Consider the following 21734-nt stretch of genomic DNA (forward strand, 5'->3'; position numbering starts at 1 on the left):
CCTCTGGAGCTAATGTCCAGTAGCCTAAGAAGCCCAATCCACTCTGCACGCAGGTGAGTTCGCTTCTTCTCCCCTTAGTCCCTCGATGCAGTGAGCCTGTTGCCAGCAGGTCTCACTGAAAATAAAAAAAAACCTATTTAAACTTTTACTCTAAGCAGCTCAGGAGAGCCACCTAGATTGCACCCTTCTCGTTCGGGCACAAAATCTTAACTGAGGCTTGGAGGAGGGTCTTAGGGGGAGGAGCCAGTGCACACCAGCTAGTCCTAAAGCTTTTACTTTGTGCCGAGTCTCCTGCGGAGCCGCTATTCCCCATGGTCCTTTCGGAGTCCCCAGCATCCACTAGGACGTTAGAGAAAACATAAATAAACATAAAAAGTCTCTTACTAGGTGCCTGAAAACTTCAGTTTTGTTCAACATAGCGCCAAAGAAAAGGCCTGCGGGTATATTTACTAAAGTGCAGATGGAGTTGTTGCTTATAGCAACCACTCAGAATCTATTATCTTCTAGAAAGTGCTACATAAACGATAAATAAAATCCGATTGGTTACTATGGGAAACATGTCCACTTCTATACAGTAAATCTGCACTTTAGTAAATATACCCCATGGAGCGCAGAATAAGAGGAGAGAGAATAAAACATTGTTCTCAAATAATAGTAATCCTAAAAACGAACACCAGACAAAAGAATAAAGGAAAGACATAGTATCCCCCAATAAACTACTTAACTATCAAAAAAAATGTCTATTCTTATCTATCGACAGCCCAAAACATGCATCTGATACAAAAGTATTACATCTAAGGTTTTGTGAATCTATGCAATAAAGAGCAGGCGGCAGAGATTCCGACAACTCAGTGTACAGTATCACGGCACCAAGGAGGCACCCACTGGCACACACTCACAGGTTCAGGAATGTTCAGTCCGCCAGTCACCCGACCCCAGCCCCCCACTTCAAGTAATCATGGAGAATTGCCAAAGTAATCCACCGAGAATTAGTCTGTTTGGAAGCTGGCCATACTCTCTTATGGACATCATAAAGATCTGTGCAAATCCTGTTTCCTATGAATATAAATTCTCAACCACCTGACCACATTAAGAAAAAGCTGAGATCAGGTGGAATTATGAGACAACATTCTGCTGAAAAGAAGGTCTGACACTAAGAACAGCCCTGTTTTTCTGATAAAGGAGAATGGAGACCTACAAGACACAGCCTAATTTCTAAACTCTTCTAGCAGAGTATATACAGATGTGTTCTCATACATTTAGCCTCAACATGACAGAGCGAGATGCACAAGTGTGCAGCCAGGTCCTGTGCAACTCTGCTAGCATCAGGCGTCTTGCTTGCCAAAAGAGAGTCTTAATTGCAATGTGATGCAAATAGGACACACCCGGAGTCTGTGCTGATAAAATTGAGATGACACTTGTATATCTGTTTGCGACTGAACTTGTATAGGAAGCACAACGGAACTTGGTAGGGAAAAGCGTTGTGGCTGCTGCATCATATACAGATTTAGACTCAGTCGCACACACACACACACACACACACACACACACACACACACACACACACTAAATATAAATAATAATAAGAATTTACTTACCGATAATTCTATTTCTCGGAGTCCGTAGTGGATGCTGGGGTTCCTGAAAGGACCATGGGGAATAGCGGCTCCGCAGGAGACAGGGCACAAAAAGTAAAGCTTTAGGATCAGGTGGTGTGCACTGGCTCCTCCCCCTATGACCCTCCTCCAAGCCTCAGTTAGGATACTGTGCCCGGACGAGCGTACACAATAAGGAAGGATTTTGAATCCCGGGTAAGACTCATACCAGCCACACCAATCACACTGTACAACCTGTGATCTGAACCCAGTTAACAGTATGATAACAGCGGAGCCTCTGAAAAGATGGCTCACAACAATAATAACCCGATTTTTGTAACTATGTACAAGTATTGCAGATAATCCGCACTTGGGATGGGCGCCCAGCATCCACTATGGACTCCGAGAAATAGAATTATCGGTAAGTAAATTCTTATTTTCTCTATCGTCCTAGTGGATGCTGGGGTTCCTGAAAGGACCATGGGGATTATACCAAAGCTCCCAAACGGGCGGGAGAGTGCGGATGACTCTGCAGCACCGAATGAGAGAACTCCAGGTCCTCCTTAGCCAGGGTATCAAATTTGTAGGATTTTACAAACGTGTTTGCCCCTGACTAAATAGCCGCTCGGCAAAGTTGTAAAGCCGAGACCCCTCGGGCAGCCGCCCAAGATGAGCCCACCTTCCTTGTGGAATGGGCATTTACATATTTTGGCTGTGGCAGGCCTGCCACAGAATGTGCAAGCTGAATTGTATTACACATCCAACTAGCAATAGTCTGCTTAGAAGCAAGAGCACCCAGTTTGTTGGGTGCATACAGGATAACAGCAAGTCAGTTTTCCTGACTCCAGCCGTCCTGGAACCTATACTTTCAGGGCCCTGACAACATCCAGCAACTTGGAGTCCTCCAAGTCCCTAGTAGGCGCAAGGCACCACAATAAGCTGGTTCAGGTGAAACACTGACACCACCTTAGGGAGAGAACTGGGGACGAGTCCGCAGCTCTGCCCTGTCCGAATGGACAAACAGATATGGGCTTTTTTGAGAAAAAACCCACCAATTTGACACTCGCCTGGCCCAGGCCAGGGCCAAGAGCATGGTCACTTTTCATGTGAGATGCTTCAAATCCACAGATTTGACTGGTTTTAAACCAATGTGATTTGAGGAATCCCAGAACTACGTTAAGATCCCACAGTGCCACTGGAGGCACAAAAGGGGGTTGTATATGCAATACTCCCTTGACAAACTTCTGGACTTCAGGAACTGAAGCCAATTCTTTCTGGAAGAAAATCGACAGGGCCGAAATTTGAACCTTAATGGGCCCCAATTTGAGGCCCATAGACACTCCTGTTTGCAGGAAATGCAGGAATCGACCGAGTTGAAATTTCTTCGTGGGGCCTTCCTGGCCTCACACCACGCAACATATTTTCGCCACATGTGGTGATAATGTTGTGCGGTCACCTCCTTCCTGGCTTTGACCAGGGTAGGAATGACCTCTTCCGGAATGCCTTTTTCCCTTAGGATCCGGCGTTCCACCGCCATGCCGTCAAACGCAGCTGCGGTAAGTCTTGGAACAGACATGGTACTTGCTGAAGCAAGTCCCTTCTTAGCGGCAGAGGCCATAAGTCCTCTGTGAGCATCTCTTGAAGTTCCGGGTACCAAGTCCTTCTTGGCCAATCCGGAGCCATGAGTATAGTTCTTACTCCTCTACGTCTTATAATTCTCAGTACCTTAGGTATGAGAAGCAGAGGAGGGAACACATACACCGACTGGTACACCCACGGTGTTACCAGAACGTCCACAGCTATTGCCTGAGGGTCTCTTGACCTGGCGCAATACCTGTCCCGTTTTTTGTTCAGACGGGACGCCATCATGTCCACCTTTGGTATTTCCCAACGGTTCACAATCATGTGGAAAAACTTCCCAATGAAGTTTCCCCTCTCCCGGGTGGAGGTCGTGCCTGCTGAGGAAGTCTGCTTCCCAGTTTCCACTCCCGGAATGAAACACTGCTGACAGTGCTATCACATGATTTTCCGCCCAGCGAAAAGTCCTTGCAGTTTTTGCCATTGCCCTCCTGCTTCTTGTGCCGCCCTGTCTGTTTACGTGGGCGACTGCCGTGATGTTTTTCCCACTGGATCAATACCGGCTGACCTTGAAGCAGAGGTCTTGCTAAGCTTAGAGCATTATAAATTTACCCTTAGCTCCAGTATATTTATGTGGAGAAAAGTCTCCAGACTTGATCACACTCCCTGGAAATTTTTTCCTTGTGTGACTGCTCCCCAGCCTCTCGGGCTGGCCTCCGTGGTCACCAGCATCCAATCCTGAATGCCGAATCTGCGGCCCTCTAGAAGATGAGCACTCTGTAACCACCACAGGAGAGACACCCTTGTCCTTGGATATAGGGTTATCCGCTGATGCATCTGAAGATGCGATCCGGACCATTTGTCCAGCAGATCCCACTGAAAAGTTCTTGCGTGAAATCTGCCGAATGGAATTGCTTCGTAGGAAGCCACCATTTTTACCAGGACCCTTGTGCAATGATGCACTGACACTTTTCCTGGTTTTAGGAGGTTCTTGACTAGCTCGGATAACTCCCTGGCTTTCTCTTCCGGGAGAAACACCTTTTTCTGGACTGTGTCCAGAATCATCCCTAGGCACAGCAGACGTGTCGTCAGGATCAGCTGCGATTTTGGAATATTTAGAATCCATCCGTGCTGTTGTAGCAGTATCCGAGATAGTGCTACTCCGACCTCCAACTGTTCCCTGGACTTTGCCCTTATCAGGAGATCGTCCAAGTAAGGGGTAATTAAGACGCCTTTTCTTCGAAGAAGAATCATCATTTCGGCCATTACCTTGGTAAAGACCCGGGGTGCCGTGGACAATCCAAACGGCAGCGTCTGAAACTGACAGTGACAGTTCTATACCACGAACCTGAGGTACCCTTAGTGAGAAGGGCAAATTTGGGACATGGAGGTAAGCATCCCTTGGTTCGTTATCACTGCTCTGAGTGACTCCATCTTGATTTGAACCTTTGTAAGTGTTCAAATTTTTTTAGATTTAGAATAGGTCTCACCTAGCCTTCTGGCTTCAGTACCACAATATAGTGTGGAATAATACCCCTTTCCTTGTTGTAGGAGGGGTAATTTGATTATCACCTGCTGTTTCTAAGCAGCTCTTTAGGAGAGCCACCTAGATTGCACCCTTCTCGGCCGGGCACAAAAATCTAACTGAGGCTTGGAGGAGGGTCATAGGGGGAGGAGCCAGTGCACACCACCTGATCCTAAAGCTTTACTTTTTGTGCCCTGTCTCCTGCGGAGCCGCTATTCCCCATGGTCCTTTCAGGAACCCCAGCATCCACTAGGACGATAGAGAAAAGAATTTACTTACCGATAATTCTATTTCTCGTAGTCCGTAGTGGATGCTGGGGACTCCGTCAGGACCATGGGGAATAGCGGCTCCGCAGGAGACAGGGCACAAAAATAAAGCTTTAGGATTAGGTGGTGTGTACTGGCTCCTCCCCCTATGACCCTCCTCCAAGCCTCAGTTAGGATACCGTGCCCGGACGAGCGTACACAATAAGGAAGGATATTGAATCCCGGGTAAGACTCATACCAGCCACACCAATCACACCGTATAACTTGTGATCTGAACCCAGTTAACAGTATGACAAACGTAGGAGCCTCTGAACAGACGGCTCACAACAATAACAACCCGAATTTGTTTGTAACAATAACTATGTACAAGTATTGCAGACAATCCGCACTTGGGATGGGCGCCCAGCATCCACTACGGACTACGAGAAATAGAATTATCGGTAAGTAAATTCTTATTTTCTCTAACGTCCTAAGTGGATGCTGGGGACTCCGTCAGGACCATGGGGATTATACCAAAGCTCCCAAACGGGCGGGAGAGTGCGGATGACTCTGCAGCACCGAATGAGAGAACTCCAGGTCATCCTCAGCCAGGGTATCAAATTTGTAGAATTTTGAAAACGTGTTTGCCCCTGACCAAGTAGCAGCTCGGCAGAGTTGTAATGCCGAGACCCCCCGGGCAGCCGCCCAGGATGAGCCCACTTTCCTTGTGGAATGGGCCTTGACAGATTTAGGTTGTGGCAAGCCTGCCACAGAATGTGCAAGTTGAATTGTGCTACAAATCCAACGAGCAATCGTCTGCTTAGAAGCAGGAGCACCCATCTTGTTGGGTGCATACAATATAAACAGTGAGTCTGACTTTCTGACTCCCGCCGTTCTTGAAATATATATTTTCAATGCCCGGACCACGTCCAACAACTTGGAATCCTCCAAATCGTTAGTAGCCGCAGGCACCACAATAGGCTGGTTCAGGTGAAACGCCGACACCACCTTAGGCAGAAAATGAGGACGCGTCCGCAGTTCTGCCCTGTCCGTATGGAAAATCAGATATGGGCTCTTATATGATAAAGCCGCCAATTCTGATACTCTCCTGGCTGAAGCCAGGGCCAGTAGCATGGTTACTTTCCATGTAAGATACTTCAACTCCACCGATTTGAGCGGCTCAAACCAATGGGATTTGAGAAAATCCAAGACTACATTAAGATCCCACGGTGCCACTGGGGCACAACCGGGGGCTGTATATGTAGTACTCCTTTTACAAAAGTCTGGACTTCAGGAACTGAAGCCAATTCTTTCTGGAAGAAAATCGACAGGGCCGAAATTTGAACCTTAATGGACCCCAATTTGAGGCCCATAGACAATCCTGTTTGCAGGAAATGTAGGAATCGACCCAGTTGAAATTCCTCCGTGGGGGCCTTCCTGGCCTCACACCACGCAACATATTTTCTCCAAATGCGGTGATAATGTTGTGCAGTCACCTCCTTCCTGGCTTTTACCAGTGTAGGAATGACCTCTTCCGGAATGCCTTTTTCCCTTAGAATTCGGCGTTCAACCGCCATGCCGTCAAACGCAGCCGCGGTAAGTCTTGGAATAGACACGGTCCCTGCTGAAGCAGGTCCCGTCTTAGAGGTAGAGGCCACGGATCCTCCGTGAGCATCTCTTGAAGTTCCGGGTACCAAGTTCTTCTTGGCCAATCCGGAGCCACTAGTATCGTTCTTACTCCCTTTTGCCGTATAATTCTCAGTACTTTTGGTATGAGAGGCAGAGGAGGGAACACATACACTGACTGGAACACCCACGGTGTTACCAGAGCGTCCACAGCTATTGCCCGAGGGTCTCTTGACCTGGCGCAATACCTGTCCAGTTTTTTGTTGAGGCGGGACGCCATCATATCCACCATTGGTTTTTCCCAACGGTTCACAATCATGTGGAAGACTTCTGGATGAAGTCCCCACTCTCCCGGGTGTAGATCGTGTCTGCTGAGGAAGTCTGCTTCCCAGTTGTCCACTCCCGGAATGAATACTGCTGACAGTGCTATCACAAGATCTTCCGCCCAGCGAAGAATCCTTGCAGCTTCTGCCATTGCTGTCCTGCTTCTTGTGCCGCCCTGTCTGTTTACGTGGGCGACTGCCGTGATGTTGTCCGACTGGATCAACACCGGCTGACCCTGAAGCAGGGGTTTTGCCAGACTTAGAGCATTGTAAATCGCTCTTAGCTCCAGTATATTTATGTGAAGAGACATCTCCAGGCTTGACCATACTCCCTGGAAGTTTCTTCCCTGTGTGACCGCTCCCCAGCCTCTCAGACTGGCATCCGTGGTCACCAGGACCCAGTCCTGTATGCCGAATCTGCGGCCCTCTAACAGATGAGCACTCTGCAACCACAACAGAAGAGACACCCTTGTCCGTGGCGATAAGGTTATCCGCTGATGCATCTGCAGATGTGATCCGGACCATTTGTCCAGCAGATCCCACTGAAAAGTTCATGCGTGGAATCTGCCGAATGGAATCGCTTCGTAAGAAGCCACCATCTTTCCCAGGACTCTTGTGCATTGATGCACAGACACTTTCCCTGGTTTTAGGAGGTTCCTGACAAGTTCGGATAACTCCCTGGCTTTCTCCTCCGGAAGAAACACCTTTTTCTGAACCGTGTCCAGAATCATTCCCAGGAACAGCAGACGTGTCGTCGGGGTCAACTGAGATTTTGGAAAATTTAGAATCCACCCGTGTTGTTGCAGCACTAGTCGGGTTAGTGCTACTCCGTCCTCCAGCTGTTCTCTGGACCTTGCCCTTATCAGGAGATCGTCCAAGTAAGGGATAATTAATACGCCTCTTCTTCGCAGAAGAATCATCATTTCGGCCATTACCTTGGTAAAGACCCGAGGTGCCGTGGACAATCCAAACGGCAGCGTCTGAAACTGATAATGACAGTTTTGCACCACGAACCTGAGGTACCCTTGATGTGAAGGGCAAATTGGGACATGCAGGTAAGCATCCTTTATGTCCAGGGACACCATAAAGTCCCCTTCTTCCAGATTCGCTATCACTGCTCTGAGTGACTCCATCTTGAACTTGAATTTTTGTATGTACAGGTTCAAAGATTTCAGATTTAGAATAGGTCTTACCGAGCCGTCCGGCTTCGGTACCACAAATAGCGTGGAGTAATACCCCTTTCCCTGTTGTAGGAGGGGTACCTTGACTATCACCTGCTGAGAAAACAGCTTGTGAATGGCTTCCAATACCGTCGCCCTGTCTGAGGGAGACGTTGGCAAAGCAGACTTTAGGAACCTGCGAGGGGGAGACTTCTCGAATTCCAACCTGTAACCCTGAGATACTACCTGCAGGATCCAGGGGTCCACCTGTGAGCAAGCCCACTGTGCGCTGAAATTCTTGAGTCGACCCCCCACCGCTCCTGAGTCCGCTTGTAAGGCCCCAGCGTCATGCTGAGGGCTTTGCAGAACCCTGAGAGGGCTTCTGTTCCTGGGCAGGGGCTGCTTGCTGCCCTCTCTTACCCCTTCCTCTGCCCCGAGGCAGATATGACTGTCCTTTTGTCCGCTTGTTCTTATAGGACCGAAAGGACTGCGGCTGAAAAGACGGTGTCTTTTTCTGTTGGGAGGGGGTCTGAGGTAAAAAGGTGGATTTTCCGGCAGTTGCCGTGGCCACCAGATCCGATAGACCGACGCCAAATAATTCCTCCCCTTTATACGGCAATACTTCCATATGTCGTTTGGAATCCGCATCACCTGACCACTGTCGCGTCCATAAACTCCTTCTGGCAGATATGGACATCGCATTTACTCTCGATGCCAGAGTGCAAATATCTCTCTGAGCATCTCGCATATAAAGGAAAGCATCCTTTAATTGCTCTATAGTCAATAAAATACTGTCCCTATCCAGGGTATCAATATTTTCAGTCAGGGAATCCAACCAGACGACCCCAACACTGCACATCCAGGCTGAGGCGATGGCTGGTCGCAGTATAACACCAGTATGTGTGTATATACTTTTTAGGGTAGTTTCCAGTCTCCTATCAGCTGGATCCCTGAGGGCGACCGTATCAGGAGACGGTAACGCCACTTGTTTTGATAAGCGTGTGAGCGCCTTATCCACCCTAGGGGGTGTTTCCCAGCGCGCCCTAACCTCTGGCGGGAAAGGGTATAATGCTAATAACTTTTTTGAAATTAGCACTTTTCTATCTGGGTTAACCCACGCTTCATCACATACATCATTTAATTCCTCTGATTCAGGAAAAATCAGGATTTTGGTACTTACCGATAAATCCCTTTCTCCGATTCCACAGGGGCCACTGGAGCGTAGTTACAATGGGAATAGTAGGCAGTAATTGGGAGCTGGCACTTTAAACAAAATTCTAACCCTGTGGCTAGCTCCTCCCCTACTATCTCCCCTCCAAGCCAGTCTACGTAAAACTGTGCCCAAGGAGAGCTGTAATAGAGAAACCTATAAAGGTAGAGGAGGTTATTGACGTCTACTGAACCAGGATAATCCAAACTAACCCTGGAATCGAACCTAATAATCATAAACAGGTTAACCTGAACTCAACCAACGGTCATCAATTGAACCGCAGACCGTTAAACAAAAAACAACAAGGAAGAACAGCGCTGGGCGGGCGTCCAGTGGCCCCTGTGGAATCGGAGAAAGGGATTTATCGGTAAGTACCAAAATCCTGATTTCTCCTTCATCCACTAGGGGCCACTGGAGCGTAGTTACAATGGGGACGTCCCAGAGCTCCCAGAACGGGTGGGAGAGCGCTGAGAGTCCTGTAAAACCGCTCGGCCAAAGTGAGATGCAGAGGCCGCAAAAGTGTCAAACTTGTAGAATCTGACAAAAGTATGACGGCCGGACCAAGTAGCCGCCCGACATAAAGTAGTCATAGAGACCCCCCGGGCAGCCGCCCAAGAAGGTCCCACAGAGCGTGTGGAGTGTGCTGAAATAGAAGATGGAGGTTCCCGAGAAGCCGCCAAATAAGCTTGTCTGATGGTCAGTCGAATCCATCGAGACAAGGTCTGCTTAGATGCCGGCCAACCACGGCGGGCAGCGTCGTACAGCACAAATAGGGAATCAGACTTCCGAATAGTCGAAGTCCTATCCACATAGATCTTGAGCGCTCTTACCACGTCCAATGATCTCACATCTGGAGAGTCCCCTGAGAGGGCCGGTACAACAATCGGCTGATTGATGTGAAAATCAGACACCACTTTTGGTAGAAAGGACATACGAGTACGAAGCTCGGCCCTATCCGCATGAAACACCAGGTAAGGAGACCTGCAAGAGAGAGCCCCCAGTTCCGACACCCGTCTAGCTGAAGCCAGTGCCAGGAGCAGAACCACCTTCCAGGTGAGATATTTTATCTCTACTGATTCCAGGGGCTCAAACATTGAAGACTGCAGAAAGGACAGGACCAGACTGAGGTCCCATGGTGCTGTCGGAGGACGGAAGGGAGGCTGTATTCGAAGAATCCCTTGAAAGAAGGTCTGAACCTCAGGCAGCAAGGCTAACCGTTTCTGGAAGTAAACCGAAAGAGCAGAGACCTGCACCTTTAGTGAGCCTAGTCTTAGGCCTGCTGAAAAACCCGCCTGCAAAAAACGGAGAAGACGGGCTAAGCTATACACGGAAGGAGAATACTGTCGACTTTCACACCATGCTACATAAGCCTTCCAAATGCGGTAGTAGTGAGAAGATGTAACCGACTTTCTAGCCCGAAGCATAGTAGGTATAACTGTACGAGGAATCCCCTTCCTTGTCAAGATGGCTTTCTCAACAGCCACGCCGTCAAACGTAGCCTGCGTAAGTCTGGATAACAAAAGGGGCCCTGTTGTAGAAGGTCGTCTCGTAGTGGTAGGGTCCAAGGCTCGGCCACCGACAACTGATGTAGAGCGGAGTACCAAACCCTGCGCGGCCAATCTGGAGCTACTAGGAGAACCAGAGCGTCTTCTCTCTTGATGCGTTGTAGAACCTTTGGCAACAGCGGAAACGGAGGAAAGAGGTAAACGAATTGGAAATTCCAAGGAGCCGTTAGAGCATCCACGCCCGCCGCCGCCGGGTCCCTCGTCCGAGAGTAGTAAAGAGGCAACTGATGGTTCAGGCGGGACGCCATGAGGTCGATCTGTGGTCTTCCCCACCGTCGGACCAGTTGCCCAAACACCTGGGGATGTAGCGACCATTCTCCCGGGTGCATGTCCTGCCGACTTAGATAGTCGGCTTCCCAATTGTCCACTCCCGGGATGAATATTGCCGAGAAGGACAGAGCATACTTCTCCGCCCAGAGAAGGATGTTGGTGACTTCCCTCATCGCTGCTCGGCTGCGAGTGCCGCCCTGACGGTTGATGTATGCTACCGTCGTGGCGTTGTCGGACTGAACTCTGACCGCTCGACCTTGCAGGAGGTGATGTGCCTGCAGCAGGGCGTTGTACACCGCCCTTAGTTCGAGGATGTTTATGTGGAGAGCGGATTCGTGGATTGACCAGCGCCCCTGAAACTGATGTCCCAGGGTCACTGCTCCCCAGCCTCGCATACTGGCGTCCGTGGTGAGGAGAGTCCAATCCCATATGCCGAACAGTCTTCCTTCCAACAGATGGATCGACTGGAGCCACCAGAGCAGCGATGACTGTGCTTTTGGAGATAGCGTCACCCGCTGATGAAGGAACAGATGAGATCCTGACCATTGATTTAGAAGACATAGCTGAAACGGTCGAGAGTGGAAGCGACCGTACGGAAGAGCCTCGAACGCCGCTACCATCTTTCCCAGCAGGCGAATGCACAGATATACCGACACCCGACGGTGCTGAAGGACCAGTCTTACCAGTGTCTGCAGAGAAAGTATCTTGTCCCGCGGAAGGAAAACCCTCGTGTCGAGAATCATTCCCAGAAACAACAGCCGTTGTGCGGGGCATAAGTGAGACTTCGGGAAATTCAGGACCCACCCGTGTCGGATCAGAAAGTCCTGTGTCATCTGGATATTCTGAAGTAACCGTTCTGCTGTGTTTGCTTTTATTAGTAGATCGTCCAGATAGGGGACAATTGTCACACCCTGCTTCCGAAGTAGGGCCATCATGACCGCCATGATCTTTGTGAACACTCTGGGGGCAGAAGAGAGACCGAAAGGAAGGGCCTGGAACTGTAAATGAGTGTCCTGTATTGCGAACCGGAGAAAAGCCTGGTGAGGAGGCCAAATGGGAACATGTAAGTATGCGTCCTTGATGTCTAAGGATGCCAGAAACTCGTCCTTTTCCAACCCCGCAATAACAGACTGGAGAGACTCCATCTTGAACTTGAACACCTTCAAATACGGATTGAGGTCCTTCAAGTTCAGGATTGGTCTGACTGAGCCGTCCGGCTTCGGTACTAGAAACAGGCTTGAGTAATAGCCCTGTTTTCAATGATGCGAGGGAACCGGGATCACTACCCTTGCAGACAGAAGCTTCTGGACCGCGGTTTGTAAGGCAACTCCCCGGTTGTCGGAAACTGGCAAACCCGTGGTAAAGAACCGCTGGGGTGGTTGTTCCCGAAAAACGAGCTTGTAACCGCAAGTGATGAGATCCCGGACCCAAGCATCTGGGCAGGACTGTATCCAGACCTCCCTGAAATCCCACAAACGAGCTCCCACCCTGTGATCTCCCAGGTGGGAGGGAGGCCCGTCATGCGGTGGCAGTGCCAGAAGACTTAACGTCTGACTGGGTTGAGGCTGCGGAACCTCTACCCCTGCCACCGCCTCTACCTCTATGGCCACGGAAGGTAGAAGCTCCACCCCTGGCCCGTCCTCGAAACCTGGAAGGGGCACGAAAGAATCGAAAAGAGGGACCCCTATATGGTCTGCGAGCGGCTGGAGCAGTAGAAGGAAGATAAGCCGACTTACCCCCCGTAGCCGTAGAGATCCAGGCATCCAGATCCTTACCAAACAGAAACTCACCCGTAAAGGGTAACGCCTCTGCCGCCCTTTTGGATTCCGTATCCGCCTGCCAATTTCGGAGCCATAACGTTCTGCGGGCCGCAATTGTTAAAGCGGAAATTCTAGCTCCAAGAACACCTATGTCCTTGGACGCTTCGCAAAGATAAAGGGCTGATTCACGGATGTGCTCCGCCAGGTCTATCAATTGATCCGCCGGTAATTCGTCACGAATTCCAGAGGACAATTGTTCCGCCCAAGCTTCGATCGCCTTGTTGACCCAACAACCTACCTGTGCCGGGCGCTGCAAAACCCCTGCCGCAGAGTAAATATTCTTTAAGGTAGACTCCAACTTCCTATCTGGCGCCTCCTTAAGTGAAGTTGCCCCCGGAACAGGCAGGACCGTCTTTTTGGACAGATGAGACACCGAAGGATCCACGATCGGAGAGTTCTCATAGCGCGTTCTGCTATCTGCGGGAAAAGGATAGGAAGACAACATTTTTCTTGATACCTGAAATCTTGCGTCTGGATGCTTCCAGGCTGTCGTTATGAGCGCATCCAGCTCCTCCGAAACTGGAAAAGTCACCGGCAGGTATTGGTCTGTGCCAAACCTTGAAGGGCGTAAGGTGTCTTCCGTCTCCTCCACCTGTAACACTGAGCGAATAGCAGTAATAAGAGCCTCTATACCCTGTGCTACTGGTTCAGAGTCCCCATATACCTGATCGTCCACAGTATCCTGGATATCCACATCCTGTATATCCTGTACATCTACCTCCGCCTCATCTAATTGAGGCATATCATCGTCAAAGTCCTGTAACACCGAGGCTAGCAATCTCTTTTTTGCAGCCTGTTGGGGGGGACTAAAGGACGGGGCTTGGGAAGGTATTACAGCCCTGGAAAGTCCTTCCACTGATTTTGCCAATGAGACTGCCCATGCAGGTTCTGGCACCGGTACCGGGACAAGCTGTCGGAACTGGGCCGCCTCTCTATCTTTCCGAGAGGCTTTAAGTTCCCCAGTCAGCAGGGACATCACCTCTGAGTTGTGTCGTCCATGTCGGGGCGCTCTGGGGTTCCGAGGTGGTCTGGGCTGATTGTTGTGATTCCTCACTTAAAACCTGACCCTGCTTTTGAGCTGCCTTGGAGCCTTTAGTGGCCATGGCAGCACCTAAACTTGATACCCTTCCCCCACAGGAAACAGCTATAGGCAGAATGGGAGGGAGGGGAGGGTAGCAGGGAAGAACGTAGCCACAGCAGCCTATCTGTCCTGCACGATACTGTGTGCAGTGACAGGCTGCAATAAACAAAACCTGTACCTTGCAGTGCCCCCGAGTGCCCCCCCTTCCCCACTGTAACTCTCTTGCCGTGTCGCGTGGCCTCCGTCCCGCGCTGCTGAAGAACGGGTCCCCGGCGCGCTGTACTTCCGGGCGCCCAGAGCGGGATTAAGCCCCGCCCCCCTCCTTGACGGCGCCAAATTTAAAACTGCAATGTGGCAATGCGCGCCTATGTCGGATCCCTGTAGCGGCTCTGTGAGCCGCGCTGCCAGGGATCCGAGCAGTGAGGAGAGCGGGCGGCTGGCGGTCGGGCGGATGTGAGCGCGGCACAGCGCTCTTTCTTTTTTTTTTTTTAAATAAAATTGAATAAAAATAATAATAATCCGAGGGGAGGGGGGGGGGGGGGGGGGGGTGAGTGGGTGGTTGTCAGGGTGCTAAGTCACTTGTAGTCACTGACAGTCTAGTTATAGCTAGAGAAGGAGCACTAACCCTCTAGTCTATAGAAGGGCTCAATATAAAATTAATTCAGCAAAAACCCCTTGTCACCCCTTCAACCCATGTCTGGGTGGGGGGTATGCACACACTCACCTTTCAGTGGTGGGGGGTGGCCCCGACACACGCCGCACGCAGCGGTGTCCGGCCGCAGATACTCACCGCTGCCGTGCTGCCGGAATCTTCTGCTGGATGGAGTGGCCGCGACACGCGCCGCACGCAGCGGTGTCCGCCAACTCAGGAGAGCTCAGTGTCTCCCTCAGCCGGGGCCCATCCCTAGCCGCACGCAGCTGCGATGGGACCCCGCCGGCAGCTCCCACGGTGCAGACTGGCAGTGGCAGAGCTGCCAGTCTGTGTGTGTAAGTGAAAAAATAAAATAATAAAGAAAAAATAAAAATTTCTTCAGCTAAACCCAAGTGAACCAGCTCCCTTGGGCACTAAACTAAGACTGGCTTGGAGGGGAGATAGTAGGGGAGGAGCTAGCCACAGGGTTAGAATTTTGTTTAAAGTGCCAGCTCCCAATTACTGCCTACTATTCCCCATTGTAACTACGCTCCAGTGGCCCCTAGTGGATGAAGGAGAAACTACAGGTAGTTTTTTCACCCCACATAATACCCCTTTTTGTGGTACTTGCAGTATCAGAGATATGCAAAGCCTCCTTCATTGCCGTGATCATATAACGTGTGGCCCTACTTGAAAATACGTTTGTTTCATCACCGTCGACACTAGATTCAGTGTCTGTGTCTGGGTCTGTGTCGACCGACTGAGGTAAAGGGCGCTTTACATCCCCTGACGGTGTCTGAGACGCCTGGGCAGGTACTAACTGGTTTGCCGGCCGTCTCATGTCGTCAACTGATTTTTGTAATGTGCTGACATTATCACGTAATTCCATAAACAAAGCCATCCATTCCGGTGTCGACTCCCTGGGGGGTGACATCACCATTATCGGCAATTGCTCTGCCTCCACACCAACATCGTCCTCATACATGTCGACACACACGTACCGACACACAGCAGACACACAGGGAATGCTCTTATCGAAGACAGGACCCCACTAGCCCTTTGGGGAGACAGAGGGAGAGTTTGCCAGCACACACCCAAGCGCTATAATATATATGGGAACAACCTTATATAAGTGTTGTTCCTTATAGCAGCTTAAATATATCAAAATATCGCCAAAAAATGCCCCCCCTCTCTGTTTTACCCTGTTTCTGTAGTGCAGTGCAGGGGAGAGTCCTGGGAGCCTTCCTCACAGCGGAGCTGAGCAGGAAAATGGCGCTGTGTGCGGAGGAGAATAAGCCCCGCCCCCTATTTCGGCGGGCTTTTCTCCCGGAGTTTTAGATATCTGGCATGGGTTAAATACATACATATAGCCTCAATGGCTATATGTGATGTATTCTTTTGCCATAAAGGTATTAAATATTGCTGCCCAGGGCGCCCCCAGCAGCGCCCTGCACCCTCCGTGACCGCTTGGTGTGAAGTGTGTGACAACAATGGCGCACAGCTGCAGTGCTGTGCGCTACCTTCATGAAGACTGAAGAGCCTTCTGCCGCCTGTTTCCGGACCTTCAATCTTCAGCATCTGTAAGGGGGGTCTGCGGCGCGGCTCCGGGACGAACCCCAGGGTGAGACCTGTGTTCCGACTCCCTCTGGAGCTAATGGTGTCCAGTAGCCTAAGAATCCAATCCATCCTGCACGCAAGTGAGTTGAAATTCTCTCCCCTAAGTCCCTCGATGCAGTGAGCCTGTTGCCAGCAGGACTCACTGAAAATAAAAAACCTAAAAACTTTTTCTAAGCAGCTCTTTAGGAGAGCCACCTAGATTGCACCCTGCTCGGACGGGCACAAAAACCTAACTGAGGCTTGGAGGAGGGTCATAGGGGGAGGAGCCAGTACACACCACCTAATCCTAAAGCTTTATTTTTGTGCCCTGTCTCCTGCGGAGCCGCTATTCCCCATGGTCCTGACGGAGTCCCCAGCATCCACTTAGGACGTTAGAGAAATATATATATATATATATATATATATATATATATATATATATATATATACATACATACATACATACATACATACATACACACATATATATATATATATTATACACACACATAAGCATATACATACACACTCGCACACACACATATACGCACATACATACATACATATACACACACATACACAAAAGTGTTACATATCAAATTAATCAGTCTAACGGACAGATTTTTGGCAAAAAGGGCACGGGACCCAGCGCGCCAAGGTGGGCTATTTGGAGAGATTGATATTTTTTTCGTGTTTCCTTTAGGCCACCTTCCATACATTCCCCTTGAGTTTATACTAGCTGTCCCATATACAACTGGGCCTTTGGGTGTACACTCAGGGTAATGCATGTGCCGTAGGAGCTTCCAAAACATTATGGGCGCCTCTGAATCAGGCCCAAAGCCTCTACTACACGTATCTAACACACACAATTTGGTAACATTAATATGAGGGGGAAAAAAAGGTGACTAAAAACTTACTGGGACACTTCGTGTAGTCTTCACGTTTAGGATGTTTCCACTCTGCTTCAGGACTACTTTCAAGTTTTCTTTTCAGCCCACTATATGAAGAATCATCGATTTCTGTATTATTAGAAGCATTATTTTTCATAATGTAAATTAAGTTGATTAGGCCATTTAGTTTGTCCGTATCATAATCTGTACTTTCAGATACTCTTTCACGAGCAGTTTCTTTGTTCATGGATGTTGGAACTTCATGATCATCCTCTATAGGTTCATAGTCCGACACTGGGCTGAACTGCTGGACTCTTCGGTGTTCCAAGATCAGTTCCTTTGCTCTCTCCACTAGCAGCACATACGCTTCCGACCCATGTATATAGCTGTTTACACTTGCGTGTATCCGGCTGCGATCTTTTGGAGCTGCATAAAGGCTTTTTCTCGAATCCAACCTCTGTTCATAATCTCGGATTACAAAATCTTTACGCTTATTACTCCCTTCTGATCGTCTTTTCAAATATATGCGAAGGTGTTTCTCCACAACAATGTTGAAGTTGTCAGAGGTGTCCTTCTGGCACTTAAGAAGAGCATTATGCAGAGATGCAATAAAAGTCGGAAAATCGGGCACAATTTCATGGTCATCTGTCACGAAATCAGGCTTGACTGGAAAACAAAATAATTAAAACAGATTAGAATGTTATTTAAGTCAAAACAAAAAAAGTAATTAGGCATTGCTCCAATAATAACTCCATTATATACTAAAACTAATACAGAAAATGAGACTTGGGAATTGACATTACTCTGTTAAAATAAGCCTGAGCTCCTCCAACCCTCTACATCACCAAGCCAGATTACCTTCAGTTACATAGACAGTACAAGACAGGGGAACTACAATGGCATGAAAGGAAGAACGAAATTGGATTTTTGTACTTATTCTAAATTACTTTTCCCTTAGTCCCCTTGGGTGAGGTGGACACTGCCCACCCATTGCGCTCTGGTGATGATCTTGTTGACCTGTTTTCTTATTCAATAATGGTAAATGTTCTTTTTCTCTAGCATCAATTATGGAGATACTACAGCACTTCCTATGGGTGAGAGCACACAAACAGAAGACTGTAAAACCTTACATACAAAAGGGTGCACCTGTAGGAAAAGTGATACTAGAAAACTTTGTAACAGTATGCAAAGATGTTCCACCGAGGTCTGGTGCAGAGTAGGCAGCACTCACCGACCTGGTAGAAAACGAGATTTATGGTAAGAACTTACCTTTGCTAAATCTCTTTCTGCGAGGTACACTGGGCTCCACTGGGGTGTAGAGTAGGAACTTGATCCGAGGCACCAACAGGCTCAAAGCTTTGACTGTTCCCAGAATGCACAGCGCCGCCTCCTCTATAACCCCGCCTCCCTGCACAGGAGTTCAGTTTTTAGTTAACCAGCCCAATGCAGTAGCAGGAAGAGAGACGACAACGGTTAGTAGCCACATACACCACACTCTCACGACAGGAGAAGTGTCAGCGGCTAATGCCATACCAACCCAAAGAAGCTAAGTGCGTCAGGGTGGGCGCCTTGTGGAGCCCAGTGTACCTCGCAGAAAGAGTTTTAACAAACGGTAAGTTCTTACCATAAATCTCGTTTTTTGCTGCGGGGTACACTGGGCTCCACAAGGATAGACATTGGGGATGTCCTAAAGCAGTTCCTTATGGGAGGGGACGCAATGTAGCGGGCACAAGAACCCGGCGTCCAAAGGAAGCATCCTGGGAAGCGTCAGTATCGAAGGCATAGAACCTTATTAACATGTTCACTGAGGACCACGTAGCCGCCTTGCACAATTTTTCAAGGGTTGCACCACGACGGGCGTCCCAAGAAGGTCCAACAGACCGAGTAGAATATGCCGTAATGTGAGCAGGATCCGACAGACCAGCCCTCACATAAGCATGTTGCAATCACCATTCTAATCCATCTGGCCAAAGTTTGCTTGTGAGCAGGCCAACCCCGTTTGTGAAATCCAAACAGTACAAAAAGAGAATCAGATTTCCTAATGGAAGCAGTTCTCTTCACTTAGATACGGAGAGCCCGTGTCACATCCAAAGACCTCTCTTTGGGAGACATATCAGAAGAAACAAGTGCCGGAACCTCAATCTCCTGGTTAAGGTGGAACGAGGAAACCACCTTAGGTAAATATCCGGGACGAGTCCTAAGAACCGCCCGGTCACGGTGAAATATCAGATATGGGGAACTACAGGGCAAGGCACCCAAATCCGACACTCTTCTAGCTGAAGCAATAGCCAGCAGAAACACCACCTTAAGGGAAAGCCACTTAAGATCAGCTGAACCAAGAGGTTCAAACGAAGACTCTTGTAACGCCTCCAAAACCACCAACAAGTCCCAAGGAGCCACAGGTGGGACATAGGGAGGTTGGATACACAACACACGCTGAGTAAAGGTATGCACATCAGGTAAGGTCGCAATAAAAGACAGCCGGGCTAGGTCCTGGTGGACACAGGGGCCCTGAACGAGGAGGTCTGGTGCGTTGTGGAAGTAGAATTGGACGCTCCGATGATAGGCTTTGCAGGTCTGAGAACCAGTGCCGTCTGGGCCACGCTGGAGCTACGAGAAGCAGAATTCCTTTTTCTTGCTTGAACTTCCGAATTACCCTGGGCAGGAGCGACACCGGAGGGAACACATACGGCAGCCAAAACCTCCACGGCACCGCCAGCGCATCCACGAATGCTGCTTGAGGATCCCTTGTCCTTGCTCCGAAGACCGGAACCTTGTGATTGTGTCGAGACGCCATCAGATCTACGTCTGGAAGACCCCACTTTTCCACTAGGAGTTGAAACACGTCTGGATGGAGGCCCCACTCGCCGGCATGTACGTCCTGGCAACTGAGAAAGTCCGCTTCCCAATTCAGGACTCCCGGAATTTAGATTGCCGGTATAGCCGGTAGATGGCGTTCCACCCAATGTAGAATCCGTGAGATTTCCCTCATTGCCAGACAGCTTCGAGTGCCGCCTTGATGATTTATGTAAGCCACTGGTGGCATTGTCCGACTGCACTTGAACAGGACGGTTCTGAATTAAATGCTGGGCCAGGTTCAATGCATTGAAAACCGCCCGCAATTCCAGAATGTTGATTGAGAGGAGGGACTCCTCCTTGGTCCACCGACCCTGAAGGGAGTGTTGCTCCAGTACCGCGCCCCAACCTCTTAGACTGGCATCTATCGTCAACAGGACACAGTGGGATATCCAGAAGGGACGGCCCCTGCACAATTGTTGGTCCCGGAGCCACCAGAGCAGCAACAGACGGACCTCCGGAGTCAATGAGATCCTTGAGACCTGATCCGGTGAGGCAGGCCGTCCCACTTGGCTAGAATCAACCTCTGGAGGGGGCGAGAATGGAATTGAGCATACTCCACCATGTCGAATGCTGATACCATGAGGCCCAGCACCTGTATCGACACTTGCGGACGAGAAAGGAAGCAACGAATCCTGTCCTGAAGCTTCAGGACTTTCTCCTGACACAAGACCAACCTCTGGTTGTGAGTGTCCAATAGCGCTCCCAGATGCACCATGCTCTGAGCAGGGATCAGGGAGGATTTCTTCCAGTTTATGAGCCACCCGTGGGCTTGTAGAAACCGGACCGTCATATCTAGATGACGTAGGAGAAGAAGTTCTGGGGAATTTGCCAGGATTAACAAGTCGTCCAGATACGGCAGTATCCTGACCCCTTGACGGCGGAGTACCACCGTCATCACCGCCATGACTTTGGTGAAAACTCGCGGAGCCGTTGTTAAACCAAAAGGTAACGCCCAAAACTGGTAATGGAGGTTGCCAATAGCAAACCTCAGGTATTGCTGATGTGACGCTGCTATAGGAATATGCAGGTAAGCATCCTGTATGTCCAGGGAGACCATGTAGTCCCCAGGTTCCAAGGCCAGAACTATAGAGCGAAGGGTTTCCATACGGAACTTGGAAACCTTCACAAACCTGTTCAATGCCTTGAGGTTGAGAATGGTCCGGGAGGACCCATTCGGTTTCGGGACTAGAAACAGCAGAGAATAGTACCCCTGGCCCCTCTGCGCAAGAGGCACCTGTACTACGACTCCTGTATCCAGGAGGGTCTGTACCACCGAATGCAGAGTGTTTGCCTTTGTCTGGCAAAATCGATGAAGGGGTCGGTTTTTGAAGGCTGTGGCGTAACCTCGAGTGACGACTTCCCGTACCCAGGAATCTGAAGTGGTCTTCAACCATTCCTGGGTATACCCTAGAAGCCAGCCCCCCACCCTGGGATCCCCCAGGGGGAGGCCCGCCCCGTCATGCGGCAGGCTCATCGGCCTTGGAAGCTGGTTGACGGGCCGCCCAGGCTCTTTTGGGCTTTGGCTTACCAGGTTTGGAAGTGTGCGCCTGCTTGTTGTACGCCTGACCTTTTGCTTTAACTGAAGGACGAAAGGGGCGACAGGAAGTACCTTTAGCCTTTGACACAGAAGGAGCGGTACTTGGCAGACAGGCAGTAGCCAAGTCAGCCACTATCTTATTTAAGTCCTCCCCAAACAGAATATCTCCCTTGAAAGGGAGTACCTCCAGGATTTTTCTAGAATCCAGATCCACAGACCAGGA

At 49.7% G+C, this 21734-nt stretch overlaps 1 protein-coding gene across 3 annotated transcripts in view; it reads right to left on the reverse strand.

Annotated features, from left to right (window-relative positions):
- The window catches only part of TASOR (transcription activation suppressor), a 364408-nt gene that overhangs the window by 177096 nt on the left and 165578 nt on the right, over positions 1–21734 (reverse strand). For all 3 annotated transcript variants that reach the window (XM_063940846.1, XM_063940845.1, XM_063940847.1), the window contains exon 14: positions 17143–17781. In XM_063940846.1, the coding sequence (XP_063796916.1) occupies positions 17143–17781 (639 nt within the window). The remainder of the gene's footprint in view (positions 1–17142; positions 17782–21734) is intronic.

This window comes from Pseudophryne corroboree, chromosome 9, assembly GCF_028390025.1.
Source record: "Pseudophryne corroboree isolate aPseCor3 chromosome 9, aPseCor3.hap2, whole genome shotgun sequence".
Lineage (NCBI taxonomy): Eukaryota > Metazoa > Chordata > Amphibia > Anura > Myobatrachidae > Pseudophryne > Pseudophryne corroboree.